At 39.4% G+C, this 19,869-nt stretch overlaps 1 protein-coding gene across 2 annotated transcripts in view; it reads right to left on the bottom strand.

Annotated features, from left to right (window-relative positions):
- Positions 1-18,598, bottom strand: part of LOC134678494 (ecdysone-induced protein 78C) — a 36,674-nt gene extending 18,076 nt beyond the window's left edge. Inside the window, exons 1-2 of one of the 2 annotated variants that reach the window (XM_063537070.1) lie at positions 18,503-18,598; positions 13,665-13,708 (exon numbers count right to left, since the gene is read on the bottom strand). In XM_063537070.1, the coding sequence (XP_063393140.1) occupies positions 13,665-13,708; positions 18,503-18,564 (106 nt within the window). In that variant the 5' untranslated portion in view covers positions 18,565-18,598. Of the gene's footprint in view, positions 1-2,736; positions 3,032-13,664; positions 13,709-18,502 lie in introns of those variants that run through there. The other variant, XM_063537069.1, reaches the window with a different exon arrangement.
- Between the last annotated feature and the right edge of the window lie 1,271 nt (positions 18,599-19,869).

Here is a 19,869-nt window from a genome sequence, read left to right as displayed (position 1 = left end):
TCGTTCACAACTTACTGTGCGCATCGCCGCAGGCGCACCAGCATAACATAGATCTCTGATTACGTATAGTCGTCTCGTATCTCAGGGTGAAATTAGGTATGCTAGGGACGAGATCACAGATGAGCACATTTGTGAATATGTAGGCAGCACGATGGCGTTCGTGCGGATTTGCACTGCTTCCGCGTGATAAATCAAATGTTATAGGTAAATATACCTACTATTACGTGGAAAATTCTACGTCAATTATTGCCGTGATGGACCATGGTTGATCACTTAAAAAACTAAATGTACTTAATTGGCTAATTGGTAATAACTAAAACTATCATACTATTATTAGTGCATACTTACATATTTATGTAATACATGTTTACATAATCAAATACCTTTAAACGAGCAATTCTTGTTTAGTTATTTATATATATATATACATTTCGGGGATCTCGGGAACGACTCTAACGATTTCGATGAAATTTGCTATTATGGGGTTTTTCAGCTAGCTCTTATCTCTGGGGAAACGCGCATTTTTGAGTTGTTATATGTTTTCCAAGCAAAGCTCGGTCTCCCAGATATTATGTAGGAAATTGCTGCTATGTGACAGACAACACTGTGATTATTGTGAATCCTTTTTGTTGAATCGAATACGGAAACTAAATCATAGTCTAGTCCCAACACGTTACTTATGAATAAATAAGTAGGTATAATAGGATAATTGTACATATGTATATAGACTTAGCCCTAGAGTACCAAGCTCAATAGGCTTGGGTAGTGGATACTAGACGATGATATAATATAAAATGTAACAGGTATGTTAAACATTCGTCTATTCTATACTCGTACCTCCACACGTTCTCTAGATAAAGGGTCTAGACAGACAGAGAGAATTTAAGATGTCCTTCTGTTCTGCAGGAAAACAAGAAGATTTGAGGAGAATAGTGTGGGAATGCCGCCGGGACAGTAACCTGCAGCTCCAACTTCAGGGAACCGGGCTGAATGAACGCGACAACCGATCGACAGCCCGCCTGCTTCCGGCCGGGCGTCCCTACACTACATCTACAGACAGAGAGACAGACAGACAAACAGACCAAGACAGACAAATCTCATGCACCACATCTCACTAGGGGGGGGGGGGTCAAAAATCCTCACATAATTAATTGTTAATCGCAAAAGGTCACACTCTATATAACTTGGCCAGGCAGACAGTCCGTGGTCGTTTGGCGAAAACTGAGGTGCTACCGCGAAAACCGAAATTCGCAAATTGCGGGAATCTTTCTCTTTTACTCCAAGGAAGGCATAATAAGGGTGACAGAGAAAAATACCCGCAATTTGCGAACGTCGATTTTCGCGGTTACAGCCCTGACGACTCAACTGCTAGTGTGTTGTCGACTAGTAGTCGCAGAGGTGGCAGCAGGCCATAGCTTGCCAGCTGTAATAATTGCTTGAGTATGTTATGTGTGTAGGCGTTATTACCTTGGAAGGCAGCGGCAGGCTGCCCGATAAGACCAGAGACTGCAGGCCGACTGGTAATAGTGGTAATACCTATTATACAGGCACAAATCCAGCTTCAGCTCTTGAACCACTAACCCTAACAAACGCAGTACATATTAGGGATCTCTGGTAACCTTACTATAGTTACTATCCATCAGGAACATAACTTTAACTACAGAGTATTATGTAGTACCTATTATTATCGCTTCGGTTTTCTCCTAGGTGGAATTGGTGTACCTACTTCCCGAGTTGAGCTACCTACTCCAGATTCAAGCAAGATGATATTTCGCTGTGCCCTCTGTCTATTTACACATATATGTAACTATAAACTATTTTTTGGAGTTACATTTTATTCTATTCACTTAATGCTGTTCGTGTTTGATATGCTACTAAACGCAAGTATACAAATGTATAAACTCGCACTAAACACTAATCAATATGTAAACAGACCCTAACGCTACGTCTTACGTAGGCGAACAACGCGCGAACGCGGCGCGGCGCGGCGCGGCGAAATCAATCCTTTGATGCCCATAGAAGTGTCCTACGTAAGCGATCTCGTTGCGAACGCGGTGCGGCGCGATTTGCACGCGAATGTCAGGCGGAGCGGCGCGGCGCGGCGCGGCGGCGGCCGCTTTCGCCGCGCCGCGCCGCGCCGCGTTCGCGCGTTGTTCGCCTACGTAACGCTACGTCTTACGTAGGCGAACAACGCGCGAACGCGGCGCGGCGCGGCGCGGCATCAAAGGATTGATTTCGCCGCGCCGCGTTGTTCGCCTACGTAAGACGTAGCGTAAGACGTAGCGTAAGCGTATGGGGTGTTTGTCACAGGGACTAAGCAGAGATAACGCAGCACAACGACAACTAGCACAGAGGAAGCAAATGTTTAATTTACATACATATATGTAAAAGTAGTGTGGTCAATTCGCTGAAGCAAAAAATATTTCAGATGATATTTAAGATGTGATGCGATTGCAGGTTGCAACTAGGTAGGTATTAAAATTTTAGACTAGACTAAATATCGTAAAAAATAAATGGATCAAGGGTTAATTTTAAGGGCAGAGTATTTTATTCCTCATACAATAGGGTGTAATATATAACTAAAAATAAACTGCATGACGTGAACTTGAATGAATGTGTTATCATCCGTAATTTATAGGTTTTCCTTCTTAACTTTAGTTACTACGCAATAATAAAGGATATAATTGTATAGACCAACCCGAAACCGAAATAACAACAATAACAAATGCAACACACCTTGTTTCGGTGGCGGAGGGGGGGTGGCGCCGTCCTTATCAAAGAAAGTGAGAGCGAACCCTTCGCCCTCGATCGTCAAGGGCGGGGAAGCGGCGCAAGCGGGCGGGCGGCCGCTCCACAAGTCCATAGTCGGCACATGTCACGGTGCGGCGGCGTCGGCGTGAGCTGCGCGAGCGCCGTGCGCCGGCCCGAGTCACTACCCGCGCACTGAGCTTTCCTCAAGCTCGCCAACTCGCCACCACCGCGCCAAACTAAACCGCTCAAGCGAATTATCTACAGCCAGCCGAGGGGCCCGTAGCGCGTTTCTCCTCTAAACATTTTTATGGCTCCACCCGGGGGAGCCACATTATTTTTCTTAAAATGATCATTGGATTTACCAAAAAGTAGATTTGGTATAAAAATGAATAGGACAGTTTAGTCCTCTTCATTTATGCCGTAAAGTTGAAAATAAACGAGATGATAAAAATATTTTGAATTTGTCGCTTTTTTAAGAAAAATTGTGAGGAGCAAACTTGTAGAGAATCAAATTTCCTACAATTTTTGTCCTCACGGTTTTACTGTAAAATCAAAAATGGCCAAGTTATTCAAGAAAAACCGTTTTTCGAATATACACAGGAGCCTGATTTAGTCTACTTTTTGAATTTACACTCCCAATGACCCCCCCGAGGGACCTACGAAAAAAAAATCCAAGAACTGGCCGCGTAGCCAAGATGCCGATCGCTTACGCTCCGTAGCGATCGAAACGCAACTGTCACTGTCGCACTAATACGGAAGTGTGATAGAGAGACATAATGGTTTTCGTTGTCGAAGCGATAGCGATTGTAACCTTGGCTAGGCCGGCAGATTATTCACAGGTCAAAATCTATAATGACTGAACTAATTTTACGAAATTTTATATGACGTGTATAGGTGGGTGCTACATTTATATGGTTCCGTACTCAAAGGGTAAAAACGGGACCCTATTTCTAAGACTCCACTGTCAGTCAGTCTGTCTGTTTGTCAACAGGCTTCTCATGAAGCGTGATAGCTAGTTCTGTTGCCGCCATAACAACAAATACTAAAAAGTACGGAACTCTCGGTGGGCGAGTCCGACTCGTACTTGTCTGTTTTTTTTAACTTTAAATAAAGGTAGGTAGGTTGATTTTTAGAGATAATTTATAATTATTAGGTGCCGATTTTATTTTAATCAAATTATAAATGGCTGAAAATCTATCCATTTTTAGTACCTCAACCTTATTTTATAGCAGCAGTGGTGTCTAAAATTGTTTGTTATATAAGAGTTAAGTAGGTATTTGTTTAATAATATATAGAGCAAAGTTTTTACTTACCCCTCGTGCTACCCGTTGCGACCCAAGCAAGTGAATATTCCAAAATTAAACTATTAGATAGCGACGAGGGCTTAAAAAGTTAAATCTTGAGCTTTGCGAGGCTTTCAATATTACCACGAGCGGTAAATAACAAGTAGGTATAGGTACCAACTACCAATAGTACCCAAGTAATTTTGCAGCTGAGTGTAGCATAAAAATGTTCGCCTCACCACCGCAGTATTTTAATTATTTTACTTATTTTAAACACTACACATATTATCTGACCTGACTGAAAGCTGTGCAAAATAATTGCTTAATAGTGCTTATTGCCAGAATTACTTTGCAGTTTAGGGAATAGAATGAAGAGAGCCTCTCCGTGCGGGTAGTTAAACTAGTATAATTTTCTGATCATGTTGCAAATTGATACCTGAATGTCCGAAAGAACCCACCTACATCCGTAGTCAAAATTATTGTTCAAACTGGCAACTTATTGAATACCTATATGTGATTTTTTTATTCAATTACGGCGAAAATTAAATAGATGGTTTAAATGTTACTCTAAGTATAATATATAATTCTGTAGTCAAAAGGCTGTCATCAATTGCACGTATCGCAATCGCGAGTTCTCAGTTCGTAGCGAACTAGTAGCTGCTATATCAAATAAGCAAATAAGTAACGGATATATCATTCAATAATAATTTCTTCGAGTTTAATAGCTATAACCGTATTAAAATGACATCGGGTGAACATTGAAAATATGGTCTGAATTTTAAGTTGTAGTCGATTTGTAATTCTTATAGGCCAGTGTTGTGGGCATGACGTTAGCGGCCCGCGCTCGGCGCGGCGTCAAAACACCAACTCGCATAGTTATTATGTTAACTCCTCATGTTAAATTTCTTTATTTAAACGAGCCTCGAGATTTATTCTCGATTCAGCGTCGCTGATTTTACCTACGTGTTTCTAATTCTTAAAGTATGGATTATTTTATGAACGCCAACCGCCTACACAACGTTTCCGTAATTCACAACAGTGGTTGAGTAGGTACTTATTAACGTCATAAAGGACAAATCCTCGATAGGTATTGTTCCTCGATATATGTATTTATGTATCTAACAGACTGAAGCCGAACAGCACAAAAAAACTAGGTATCGAAAAACGGAAACCATTGAATTTCAAATGATTATATAATGTTGACCGATTTGAAACCGTGCTGGAAATCGGTCAAGAACAACCGAGTTTCGGTGTTGTTTCCAGGGAAACAGGAGAAAAATATTATAAAATGTTTTTGGTATTCAGTGGAACCTCGATAGCACGAATCTCAAGGGAAACGCCAAAAACTTCGTGTTAACGAGGTTTCGTCTTATCGAGGGCGTCGACATAGGGAGGTTCTTATAGGTTTTTGTTCGTCTTAAAGAGGTTTGAGTTACAGAGGTAAACCGCTTGAAAAAATCGTGTTAGGGAGGTAATTATAGAAACGCAGAAACAGCAGTCTTTATGGTCTGTTTCGAGGAAAAGAAGTTTGTTTGTAAAATCACAGTATAATAAAGAAAGAGTACTAACGTTCAGTATGGACACTCCTTGCCTCCCGTTGAAAGTGCCCACCCGCTCTCGGTTACCTCACAGTTACCGGCTGGCAAGGACGCGACGACGAGGTGCGCAGAGCGTAGGCCACGTAAAATATTCAGATATGTAATAAACAAATGTTGTGATTTCTCTTTAATTAATATTTTTCGGTTTATAAAATGATATCCAATGCTAAATTTCTGAATTATTCGTTTTACTTGCGTGGAACGAAACATGATAAAAACGTCATGAGGATAATTAAAGAAAAAATGACAGAGAGGAACGTGAGATTAGACGGTGAATTTTAATGCGTAGATGCCTATGGGAGAACGAACGTTTGTTATGGTTTTTTGTAAACTATTCTATGGTGGACAGAAATACAACAAGATAATAAGAGTTGAAGAGTTTTATTTCAAGTCAGAAGTGGGATGTGCGCGTAGTCTAATTCGGTATACAGATGCAGTCGCGTTAGGATTAATTAAAAGTGAAAGCACATTGTTGCCCACCTTAAGAGGTTTTGGTCATTCGGCGGTGGTACCTAAAGCCAATGCTACTGTTCATGTTAGGATTGACGAAGTTGAGATGGAGCTGGATATTTTGGTTGTGGATGACACGTATTTGGAAAGCTCACTGATGATAGGACGTGATTTTACGGAAAAACCATGTGTAACGGCATCGAAAAACAATAAACAATTGTTCCTATATCATACTCCTTCTGAACTTTCCGAAAATCAAAATCGGGCTTTCGGTCTTTATGTCGTTAAAGATACAACAGTAGTAAAGGGTGGGTTATTGGAGGTATATACAAAAGAGTCTTATACTGGCAATGTTTACTCGGACGGTGGAACCAGGATGAGCCCCAATCAAGAATATCACCTACACCAGGGTTATTATGAGGTGAAGGAGAGTAAGGCGGTAGTATTTGTAACTTCATTAACTAAAGCGCCACTTAACTTTAGGGCAGGGACATTAATAGCGAGAGTCAATCCAATCACAGAAGTTAAGACTTTGGTCGTTCAGGCTGAACACAATGAAAGGGAAATGAAGCCAATCGACGAATCTGAAATTAGAGTAGGAAAAGGGGTCGATAAGAAAACCCGCGAAAGACTTCATCAGCTCCTTCAAAAATATAGATCTTGTTTTGCCCATAACCTTAACGAGCTAGGATGTGCTAAAGATGCTATTATGAATATAGACTTACATGATAAGACACCGGTAGTGTATAGGCCGTATCGATTGTCGCATCCCGAGCGTCAAAAGGTGAGGGATATTGTCGATGAATTGGTTAAAAATGATATTGCACAGGAGTCGAATTCAAATTACGCTAGTCCAATATTATTGGTTCAAAAAAAGAATGGAGAGTCTCGACTCTGTGTCGACTACAGAGCACTAAATAATAAAACTGTCAAAGATAAATATCCCCTACCTTTAATTGACGATCAGTTGTCGAATTTGAGTGGAAACAAATATTTCACTACGCTGGATCTAGCTTCCGGCTATTATCAAATCCCGGTAGGAGAAGATAGTCGATATTTGACGGCGTTTGTCACCCCGGACGGGCATTATGAATTTAAACGAATGCCCTTCGGGTTGGCAAACGCGCCAGCCGTTTTTCAAAAAATGATGAATGGGTTGTTGGGTGCGCGGAGGTTTAAGAGCGCCCTAGCATATATGGATGACCTTCTCATTCCGTCTGAGTCGATTGATGAAGGATTTGAAAGATTGGAAGACGTACTGAAGCTCATTCAGGATGCTGGGTTAACACTTAAACTATCAAAATGCAGTTTCTTCGATACAAGCATCGAATATTTAGGTTACGAGATCTCTGCTGAGGGTATAAGACCGAGCGAGAAGAAAATATTGGCCGTGCGGGATTTTCCTGCGCCACGTAATATCCATGAGATTCGGCAATTCCTGGGTTTAGCGAGCTATTTCCGTCGCTTTGTAAAGGGTTTTGGTGAAATCGCTAGACCTTTGACTATTTTGCTAAAGAAGGATGTACATTGGCAGTGGGGCGACGCTGAAGTCAAATCTTTCGAGACCTTAAAGGAATGTTTAATTAGACGCCCTCTACTGGCACTGTATAATCCGGAACTAGACACTGAGGTGCACAGTGATGCTAGTTCGCTAGGATTGGGTGGCATACTGATGCAGTGGCAGTTGAGTCCCAGAGTATTGAAGCCCGTGGCATACTTTAGTCGGCAGACCACGCCTGAAGAACGTCATTTCCACTCATATGAGTTGGAGACTTTGGCGGTGGTCTGTTCCTTGAAAAAGTTCCGATCGTATCTTCTGGGACTCAACTTCACAGTGTACACAGACTGTAATGCGCTTCGTACGACCCTTACGACGCGTGATTTAATTCCGAGGATTGCGCGCTGGTGGCTGACCATAAGTGAATATAACTTTAATATTGAATACCGACCTGGATGTCGGATGAGTCATGTGGACGCTTTGAGCCGCAATCCTCCACAGGACAAAGGTACGACGCCATCGGCCAATGTTTTACACATAAATACTGATAATTGGATCTTGACATTACAAATGGCCGATTCTAGGTTAGAGAGAATCTTTAAAATTTTAAAGCCAGGCTTAGACAAAGAGGTTTCGGATATTAAGAACAACTTCGTTGTTAAGAACCATGCGCTACACAGGAAAACGGAACAGGGTTTGCGTTTGGTAGTTCCCAAAGATGCTAGGTGGCAAATCTGTAAGGCGAACCACGATGATGTGGGTCACTTCGGGTATGCTAAAACGTTGGAACGCATTCAGAACCGTTATTGGTTCCCTAAACTAAGACGTTTTGTGAAGAAATACGTTGCAGCTTGTATCGACTGCGCGTATAATAAAGATAATGCAGCTCGAACCAGTACTGGCTTGTTACATCCGATAGAGAAGGTGGCACAACCGTTCCACACTTTACATCTGGACCATTTAGGACCATTTGTTAAGAGTAAAGCTGGCAATTGCTACATTCTAACTATCGTGGACGGTTTTACAAAATATGTCTTCGCTAGACCAGTCAAAGATACAAAGACAAAGAACGTAGTTAAAGTATTAGATAGTTTATTTAATGACTTTATGATACCTCGTAGGATTATTTCGGATCGTGGGACTGCGTTTACTTCAGGCCAATTTAAAGAGTTTTGTGTCAACAAGGGGATCAAACATGTACTTAACGCAGTCGCTTGTCCTAGGGCAAACGGACAAGCCGAAAGGTACAATCAAACAATACTAACAGCTCTGTCTACACAGAATTTTGACAGCAATGAACGTGATTGGGACAAGCGACTGGGCCAAGTACAATGGGGTATTAATAATACCATTAATGCCTCGACAAAAAAGAGTCCGTCTGAACTTCTCTTTGGGGTTAAATCGAATTGTCCCATCGATAACAAGTTGTCAACTGACAATGATGCTGTGGTGGATTCTGATGGGATAGTGTCAGATACAACTGTCAGGGATACTCGATATGACGAAGTACCTCCCGTTCGTGACCCTTTATTAGATGACGTCTTAGATGAAGGTCAAGGGATCACTTCGTCTTTTCGTGTTAATGCTTCCGATAATATCGATGAATCTGCCTCCTCACTAACAAAAATTAACAGACGGGTTGATGAGATTAGGCAAGAGGCTTCAGAAAATATCAAACACAGTCAAGAACGTCAAAAAGAATTGTATGACTCAAAGAGAATGCCAGCGGTTTCGTACTCTGTCGGTGATTTGGTGAAACTTACTAAAACCAACTTCTATAACAATGGAAAAAGTAAAAAGCTCTTGCCAAAATTCATCGGCCCGTACAAAGTCACTAGTTGTTTAGGTAATGATCGCTACAGAGTTTCTAATGTACCAGGGTTTAACATGAAGAAATATGACAGTGTGATAGCGTCTGATCGAATGCGTCCATGGATCAGTGTGCAGGCACTGCAGGTAAACAGGTCATCTGGTTCAGAGTCATCGGAATCTGACGATTCAATCTCAGAACAGTAAAATAAAAACATTATGTGTAAAATAGTTATAAGTCAAACAATATTATATTGTATGTTGTAATTCTTATTAAGTTAAGTATCAGTTGGATTAAGTGTTGTGAATTAGCGTGCTCCGGAGATAGCACGCAGTCGGATGACCGAGTGTTGTGATTTCTCTTTAATTAATAATTTTCGGTTTATAAAATGATATCCAATGCTAAATTTCTGAATTATTCGTTTTACTTGCGTGGAACGAAACATGATAAAAACGTCATGAGGATAATTAAAGAAAAAATGACAGAGAGGAACGTGAGATTAGACGGTGAATTTTAATGCGTAGATGCCTATGGGAGAACGAACGTTTGTTATGGTTTTTTGTAAACTATTCTATGGTGGACAGAAATACAACAAGATAATAAGAGTTGAAGAGTTTTATTTCACAAATATTTACAAAACCTATCAGATCACACTGAAAACAACACATTATCTATCTATATGAACAAAAAATCATGTTTTCAACTTACGTAATATTTTGGTGGCCTGAATTTCCTTACAAAAATTTTGTTACTTCTTGTGTGCGTAGGAACGCGTTTGTTTCATACATTTGATCGCCAGTGTCCGAGGTGTGGTAAAATAACTTCGAGTTATAAAGGCGGTAAAACAATACGACTATTTTTTCGATTTATAAGTAGAAGTAATAGTACATTTCGATGCTAGTGCGGAAGGTATGTCATTACATCACGAGTACAGAGATATCTTGCCACGAGCCGCAGGCGAGTGGCAAGACTCGGGACGAGTGAAGAATGACATTTCCGCACGTGTATCGAACGACGTTTTTTAATACAGTTGCGAAAAAATAAGAAAAACATTGTTAATCGTACACTAAACAAAAGTGGTAACAGTGACAGCTCGGTTAGACGTCGTCTTTAAGTATATTATATCTATGGGCGTTTGGCAGCTATTCCGTTCCATTCAGTCAACTTATTAAGAACGGAATTTTCAATATTGAATATTAAAACATAAACGTGTTATAATGATGAAGAGGTAAGTAATTAAATATGAAATATGTAATATTTTTCGTATTCTTACATTAACGGTAGGTTTTTATGCTGATTACGACGTTTAAAGGAAACTAATATTAACACTCATCAATAAGTAGTCGTGAATTGGAACAAGTATAAATTTAAAAAAATTGGAAAACTAAAATGCACTAGTTCGAGATAACCAACTTTCCGCACGCTAAACAGCTACGTAAAGTAGCACTTTTTGAGCAACTGTATTAAAAAATTTAATTTTCCGACTTGAAGAGGTAAAAAATGTACTTAATTATTGTGAAGGGAATCGCTGCTTACTAGGGAATAGCATTTTATTTCGTGTTTTTTAGTTAGCTAGGTCAGGCGTGGCTCACTCCGCGATTTCGTCGCTTTGCTACAGGTAGCTAAAAGTACATCCGTTCCACCCCAATTTTGGGGAAAGCCATAAGCCGCGCGTGGCGCTGTCGCCACCTAGCGGCCATATCGTAACAGTCGCGTTTTGTTAGAGAGTGAGTCTTCTATTATTTATTCTGTGGCTAGGTTCCACTGTATAACTATTTCTTTTGTTGTATTTACGAGTATAATTATTTTGTTGTGCCCAACGATAAGGTTTTCAACATCATGTCTATAGATGTCTCAGCGTTGTTTCATTCGCTTCTATTGATGCTGACTGTACCTACCTTAGTAGGTATAATTCCTTAACACTTTTTTAATAAAAGTTTACAAACCTCACTTATTAATGCTTTTTCCCTTGTCTTTCTTACAAGTGAAAATGACAAATAAAGACAAACTAAGGAATTTACTGTAGGGGAGCCCAAGAGGGGATTTTTGTGTTTACTCGAGCGCGTTACATTAAGATCTGAGTGATATCTTGCTACCCCGTGTAGTCTATCTTTACCCCTTTTAGCCATCTAAATATGTTGAGCCCTTGGTTGGTGGGGGGTTCAACAAATTGTTAAGCAGATTGTGGATTAGGTCATATTAGTCCAAATTAACTAGTGCTATTACTAAATCTGATAATTAGTTATTTGCACGCATTTCCTTAATCTGACGGTTACAATGTAAAAATTATTAGGCGTCAAACTTGTGTTCGTCAGATTAAAAAAATGCCTACAAATAAGTATTATATTAAGTTATAGAATAAATATATCATTAACGCGGACAAAAACGACCAAACCCACAAACTACTTAAACGATTTTTTAACCCTACTTCCGAAATTTAAAAAAAAATTGTAGACGCTTTCCGGCTCGCTGGAAAAAAAAACATATATAACTTTTTTCTTCTAATCATCTAATATTTCGCTTTAGCATCGTGGGCTCTACTATTATTAAAATATTTTCTATGATGTCAATATCCAGATAGGAAAATAAGGACTACCTTGTCTGGAGAAACGGTCGTCCCTTTTCCTCTGTATCTTAAATTTTTAATTTGCAATAGAAGGAATAATCACGAGAAAAACATCACGAAAACATGTCTCACTTCCATTTATTCTCAATTTATTGTAAATCGTTTGCATACAACAACAATGTAATTTTAAATAAAATAAATAATCCAGTCTATATACGTCCCACTGCTGGCTACAGGTCTCCACCATGCGCGAGAGAGCTTGGGCTATAGTCCCCACGCTAGCCCAATGCGGATTAGGGACTTCCCATATACCTTTGAATTTCTTCGCAGATGTTTATGCAGGTTAGGACACTATGTTTTCCTTCACCGAAAGGCTAAGGTAATTTATACCGCAATATAATTTTAGTACCTAGGTACATATGTATAAATCTTTATTGTACCTACATAAACTTTCTGGTTTGACCCATTGGTTGACTTGTAGAGAATGCCTTAAGGCATTATAAGTTCGCCATTTGTACCTTCATGAATTGTGCAATAAAGATTAAAATAAATAATAAATATTTTGTTATAGCCGAGGGATCTAACGAGTAAAATTTTAAAGAGAAATTAAATTCAGAGTAATTGAGATAAAAGGTGAACCCGCGCGATGGTCAAATCTTGCGTCAGCACATAACATGCAGCCGCACACACGCGTGCGTGAGTGCAGCTTCACGCTGGCTGCGCGCTGCACGGCCCGCGGTGACCGCTCACGTAAAAAGCCGTGCTGCTTCTATGGCGAAGGCATTAGCGCAGGAAGCAAACCTTTACGCAGGTCACTGAACTGAATATAGCTGTTAGATGTCCGGCGCTATGCTAAAACACACCTTAAGACCTGTACACTAAGGAATGTAATTCAGTAACAGGTTTGCAATATCTAATCAAACGTGTTTTGAGAAGAGGACTTTACAAATCGATTCGTGTTGGAAAGCGAATAAAGCTCTATTTATTTTGCAGGGAACAAGGAAGTATTGCAAAGGTACCATTAGTGGATTGGTTAGCCTGTCTCATAAGATATGCCGATAGCAGAGATTATGTTAGAATTTAATACTAGATGGAAGCTCTTCCTTTTGTAGTAATAAAAACGGTCTTTAATTAAGATTTTTATTGACTGTTTCAGAGTAGTCGAGTCGAACGCTTTATGATTATGAGTGATTTGCAAAAAAAAATGTAAGTAGGTGCATAAGTAAGCGTAGTTAAGAAACAGTGATTAGTCTTAATTTAATTGATACAATTGTGTTACGAGAATTAACCGTGTAAATTGTATTGTATTGTATTTATTGTACACTCGTAAGTCTTTGTACCTATGTATATGTGTACCTAATGGCCAAAATCAAATATTAAGCATGTTCAAAAAACACTGAGTAGGGCATTTTAATATGATTAATACAATGCTTTAATCTTGTTCCATGCGTGTTTGCCCTTTTTGGTACAAATGTGTCGTTTTTTTCATATAAACTTTTAGAATCGTAAATATTATAAGGAGAAATTTAAATACCTATTTAATAAAGGGCTTATGAAGATAAAGTTATTTTTCTTCATACAAAGATGGACCACTCAAATGTATATAAATAGTAGGTAATGTCAGAGAATAAAGCGGGAAGAAGCTTGCACGCAACATTATTACATTGAACATTTTGAATACGTAAACGTATGTATATTAAATACTAACCTGTCAAATTCTCCGACTCTGGTGAAAGAGGTTCTTCTTTGAACCTGTAACAAGCGAAACTAAATCTAATCAATGCCTACATTCATTACAGGACACACTAGACCCGTATTTAAGATTTTACCACCTCTACCAGCAAAGAGCATATTTATACTATCAAAAACCTGATGGATAAACCTAACTATTAACATTATTGTACCTTTAATACAATATCTGCATAAGTACCGCCGAATACGAGACATTCTGACTTCGCTGTTTAAGATTGTTTATGACGTGCTTAAGTAGGTATTATAAGTCTACCATTTTTAATGATTAGTTAACTTTTAGCTGTTAAGTAAGAATGACAGTAGGTACATAAACTTCCTTTACAGCGTTCGTGGCCCTAGGACTAATCACCGCCCAACCTTATGTTACCTCCGCTCCACGTGCCTCCGCTTAGATAACATTCCATATTACCCATCTTAAAAAAATGTATGTATTCTTAAAGTCAATTTTAGGTAGTGTAGTGGTCTAAGAGCTAGCTAGCTACGGAAATAGGTTTGCAATTTATAGAGCAACGAAATCCCTCTAGTTAGTGACTTATCATTAATAATTAAAAAATTAAAGTCGGTATGTATTTTAAAATTACAAAAATTATATATTTGAGGTTCTCAAAATAAGCTCTTTCATTTGATATGTAACGATATAGTTTGAAAAAAACTTTAATTTTTTAAAATCCTCATTTAGGTAGATACCCATCCAAAAGTGCCCCCCCCCCCCCCCCATGTTTACAATTCATTTATTTACGTTATGTACGTGTATCAAATTACGTTCCAGTAGTTTTGGAGAAAATGGGCTGTGACAGACGGATATACAGACAGGCACTAGACAGACGCGCGAGTGTTCCTGTAAGGGTTTCGTTTTTTATGGCTTTTGAGGTACGGAACCTTAATAACATATGATACTAACCTTATTTTACGGGCTTCATTCATTAGCATTTCCATTTCTCAAAAGGTTTGTTTGAAAGAGCAAAAGCACAAATTACTATAAAAATCACTAAAAGGTGTGCAGGCCTAAATAATATTTGAATTTAATATTATCTTCGGTCACCGCGATAGTTACTCATGAAATAAAACTTTTGAAACGGATTATATCGCGTAAGTATATTGAATTCATACTATATCCCGACGTTTCGAACCCTTTGCAGCGTTCGTGGTCCACGGGTGACTGAGGAAAACCTATACTGTGCAAAAACTACCCACTTACAAATCAATGAACCAACCATCATAAACTGTACATTTTAAGGCCAGTTATACATGCATAAGTGGTTCATAAAGATAGTTCTACATTACAAGATTTTATAACTAAACGCTGTAACGGCTCGGCCACTACATCGAGCGACTTGCGACGGCGGGAGCGATAACCATAGGTTGGAGCGAAAGGTCCGATCGTTTTGTCACGCTCCAACCTATGGTTATCGTTATCGCTCCCGCCGTCGCAAGTCGCTCGATGTCGTGGCCGAGCCGTAAAGGGTTCGAAACGTCGGGATATAGTATGAATTCAATATACGCGATATAATCCGTTTCAATTATAGTTTTATTTCAATATATATTTGAATAGTTCCATCTATTTTTCTAGGATCCCAAAAGAATATGAATTATGAATGATCTGAGGACGTTTGACCCTTCTGATAAGGTAGGTTATTTACTATTTCAAACAATAAAACACGTCTATAAATCAAGAACCAGTCAAATTTAATTGATGTAGGCAATTACAATTGTCTGGGAGACGGTTCCCTGGCAGGGAAGGGGCAATAGGGGCATTAGTAAAAACAAATATTCTGAATTTCTGACGAATTGTGAAATCGCTGTTCGTGGAGTTGCTTCTATTGAACAACAGCAGCCAAAAAAAATGGAATAATTACCTATTGACCACTAGGTTATTGGGGAGCCAGTAACTCTCTCAAGGACAAAAACTAGTTTTTATACTTCTTTTATGTCCGCAACGACATCGAATTCGAGGGGTATCGGAGACGGGGACTTCTGATTTGAATTGTAAACGAAAGTGACGAAAATCTCTTTATGCATTTATGTGACTCGCTATCCTTCGTGTTGGCGATACAGATTATATTTACAAAATTTTCACCAAAAAACTCAATTGAATACATATATGTATCTGTATCAAAAAAAAAAGTATTTTCAGTTTTAATGTTCTTGAAAACCATCGAATTGACGTAGATATGTTGAATAGCTTATGTAGGTACCTATTGTGTTTCCTGAAACCAACTTGTGGAAAGTATAGGATAGGGGCTATTCATAAATTACGTCATTTCAAATTAGGGGGAGAGGTCTGGACCTCGGATGATGGTAGCATAACGTAGGAGGAAACGGGGTTATTCGAAGCATGATTTTTGGATGATTTTAGGGGGGGGGGGGTCAAAAATCGATGACGTAATTTATGGACAGCCCCATAGGTATCTACCAATAGATAGGGATTCGTTCAAATTATTTGTTTGCTCTCAATCTTTTGGACGCCAATGACGTATATGTCGGCACCGCATGTCCAAAGCCAAAGACTGATTAATCCGTCACAGACCACATAGCAACATAGACCTACGTGCACATACATAAAGTTCAATAGGTTAAACTTTCCGAGTTACTCGTACAAACTAATTAAAGTATTTTTATTTGAAAGGGGCTAATAGAAGGGATGGTAATTACTTGAACATAAAATGGGCAGGCTCTCTTGAGATTTTACAGTAGGTATGGAATTTAGCCACTCGTCGCATGATTCGCATGAAGCGTTGAAAACCTAACTGATCCCTCAATGGTACGAGTAGACTGTAGTTACTAGACCAGGTGCTTAAACAACTAATTGGTTGATTTGATATGTACATATATATAGAAAAACATCTAAGTTTTTGTACTCCTAGGTTTGGATAGTGTTCGGCTCCAAACTCTCATCTTGGCGCCGATTTTTGAAATTCGACCGCTCGATTTAATTTCAACTAATAGAATTAAAAACGAGTGGTCAATACCACTAGATTTCCAATTTCTATCGCTCGAAATTAAAAAATGAGCATGTCGCCATTTTCCAAAGATTTTCGGGTGACGAAATCGAACGATCGAAATTTCCAAAATCGGCCCCCTGGAGGCCGATTTTTGAATTTCGATCGCTCGATTTCGTCATTCAAAAATCGGTGGAAAACAGCTAAATGCTAATTTATGAAATACGAGCGATATAAATTTGGAATCGAGTGATATTGACCACTCGTTTTCAATTCTATTAGTAGAATTTTAATGCCTAGTAGTGAAGATATTATTAAAAGAAATACACGAGTTCGAGCGATCGAACTTCAAAAATCGGCCCCCTGGTCTCGAAACCTCGATACCAATAGACGGCAAGCTAACCCAGGAAAAAGATATACCTACTTTTTCTTATGTAGTTATTATTTTATGTTTTATATTTTTTACGATTTTCCATTTAATTAAGATAATAAAGTCGCCTTCTGGGAAAATCTTCTTTCTGCATTTTTAAATCCATTTAGAAATTATTTACACCATAAAATAATTTTGTCCGCATACTTAAATCGCGCAAATCTACGTCTGTACGATAGTGGGTGCCTCTCATGGTGTGAAGGACGGCGACATCGATCACGTGACGTCACGGCTCTCGCGACTCGCGGTCGCGGCCTCGCTCATGGCTAATACACCCATAACGTATCATCGTATTACTCACTCCGGACGACCATCTCAATCATTACACCTGAATTTACATAACTGCAGGCTAAATTAAACCCGTGCCGGTATTGTACATTTTATAGAGATTTATTTTTCATTACGTATGCTATACAAGAGCAGTTAATTTACGTACACACAGCTTTATTGTATCAATTGTCTCATGAAATTATAATTTTAGTCTGCAAAAAAATGTCACACATAAACCATGTGCACAAGCAATTCCCATGTGCTGTTTGTTACTGCCGTAGTACATCATTATAGGTAGTATTAGGTAATAAGGTACCTGTAGCCCGGGCGTAAGCATACGGCTAAGGTATCCCCTGCCTGTCGTAAAAGGCGACTAAAAGGGGTTCTCGGGGTCGGAGACGGTCGCAGCTAGGGATTGCGACTAAAAAAAAAGAGGGGACCCACAAAGGGGCATAGCACTAGGACGGCACTGGCGCGTTCATTGGAGATCCCAGCCGTCCGCATCCGAAATGCGCCGAGGAGGACTACTGGGAGGTTTTTAGTCGGTGAAAGTCCGACATAACCTCCGCGCTCTCCTTGCGGTGCGGAGGTATCCATAACGGATTTTCCTCCCAATTAAAAAAAAGGTAACAAGGTACCGACAAAATACAATTTTTGAATAGTCAACTTTACTGAAATCCACACGAGGCCGACCGAGGCCGCGAGCTAATACAAGTACCAAGTCTCCGTAGCCGAAACTGGTTGTGGCCTCGAAAGTACCGAGAATGTTCGCCAGCAACACAGTTTCCTACCTACAGTGGCCAATGTATTTCAGTTGTATACATTATATTCATATCTATCGCCTATCTATACCTTATACCCAATGTACTGTTGTGACCTCTTAGGTTTTTTTATTATGTGTGAGATTGTTGACATTACCACATACTTAATCCGTTAACCAAGTGGTAAATGCTCGTTAAGTTTATTTACATAAACCTGTAGATCACTCAGATCACTGACACTTTATTTATCCAAGGCCTCTCTCAAGGCCATGAAAAAGTCCAGCTGATGTTGGGTAATCGATAGGGACCATTACCTACGTCACTATATACATATCTCTTGTAAATCAATTCAATTTGTTAACTCAGAGACAATTACTGATTCAATTGTACTTACGTGTAGAGATCGTCTTCTATACTTGAAGAGCTCGTAGCCTCCACCAACACAGAGCAGCTCATCACTATTTTTTTTTTATAAGTCGATGAACAATCTGTTTTTGTTTACATTACACTAAATGCGAAGTCATCGTGTGCGATATTTCAAAGGATCCTTCGACCTGACCAGCGCCATCAGACAGTACAGGCATCTTATAATATATTGCTGTAAGTTCCAGGCAATTCCGGCGTTTGATAACAGCGTTTCGGAACTAAAATCTGTGTAGGCTACTGAGGAAGGCACTGGATTCCTGTGTTAACTTTGTAAGGGGGTAGGCAATAGGTATGCCTCAAAACGTTGGTATCAGGCATTTGGACATGTTTGTAGACGAATGTTAATTTTTCAATTATGATTAAGTAATAACATTATTTTAAAGCGCATAATACACTCTTATACTTTATGGATTCTGAAGCAAAGAAATAGCCAATACCAATTTGGATCGCCGAATTTCACCTCCGATATTGACCGATATTACCGATAAAATGAGGTGCGACGCAAGAATATCAATTTGTGAGGCCAGTCTTTTCGTTCTGGGGCATTTTTTCAATTTAGAGGGCTCTAATATCACCATAAATCTAAAATAGGAGATTGACGCCAATTTCATTTCTGATCGAATCAACCGATTTGATCAGTCCCTTCTGGATGCCACTTAATATGTTCCATGCAGAACCCATTCAGCCCAAATCAAAGCATACTATCTTTTCATCCCCACGAAGTGCTACATACAGAAAGGACCTTATACAGAAAGGACCTTAGCTCAGCAATGAGTTATATTGAAAAATAAAAACCGTCTCACCGATATTTCCAAAGTCACTTCGGACGGAAGAGGGTGCACAGAGCGCATGCCCGGTTTTAACCTTGAGCACATTTCCCGGTTCACGGGCAAAGCGCTGTCACCTGCCTACTAGGTCAATGTGTTTATAGTACAGATAGCAAATAGGTAGGTACTTACTTCGGATGTACTTATCTATTTCGAAAAGATGTACCGTGTCCGTAGGTGACGGTTATATTACTATATTCATATTAGTTGAGTAGGTACCTACATATGTATAAAATATCTTCGCAAGTAGGGCTAGCTAGGTTGTACCTATCAAACCACGGAATACCTATAAATATTTACTGTGAGCCGGCGGCAGCCTTCAGCGGCTAAATAGTTATGATGTGGGGTGGTTCGTGGGATGGTCATAGGTAACAAATATATATGGCTAGTTTGTCGCCTCCACCAGAGCCCGTACCGCGGTAAAAGAAGAAAGGTGAAGGTGTTGGCTTGACCAATAGCCCCACTAAAGAAGATGCCAATGACTGTTCGTTACTGAGCCCCGAAGGAT

Source organism: Cydia fagiglandana, chromosome Z (assembly GCF_963556715.1).
Source record: "Cydia fagiglandana chromosome Z, ilCydFagi1.1, whole genome shotgun sequence".
NCBI classification, from domain to species: domain Eukaryota; kingdom Metazoa; phylum Arthropoda; class Insecta; order Lepidoptera; family Tortricidae; genus Cydia; species Cydia fagiglandana.
Note: the sequence above shows the minus strand (reverse complement) of the source record. Positions and strands in the feature narration are given on the sequence as shown.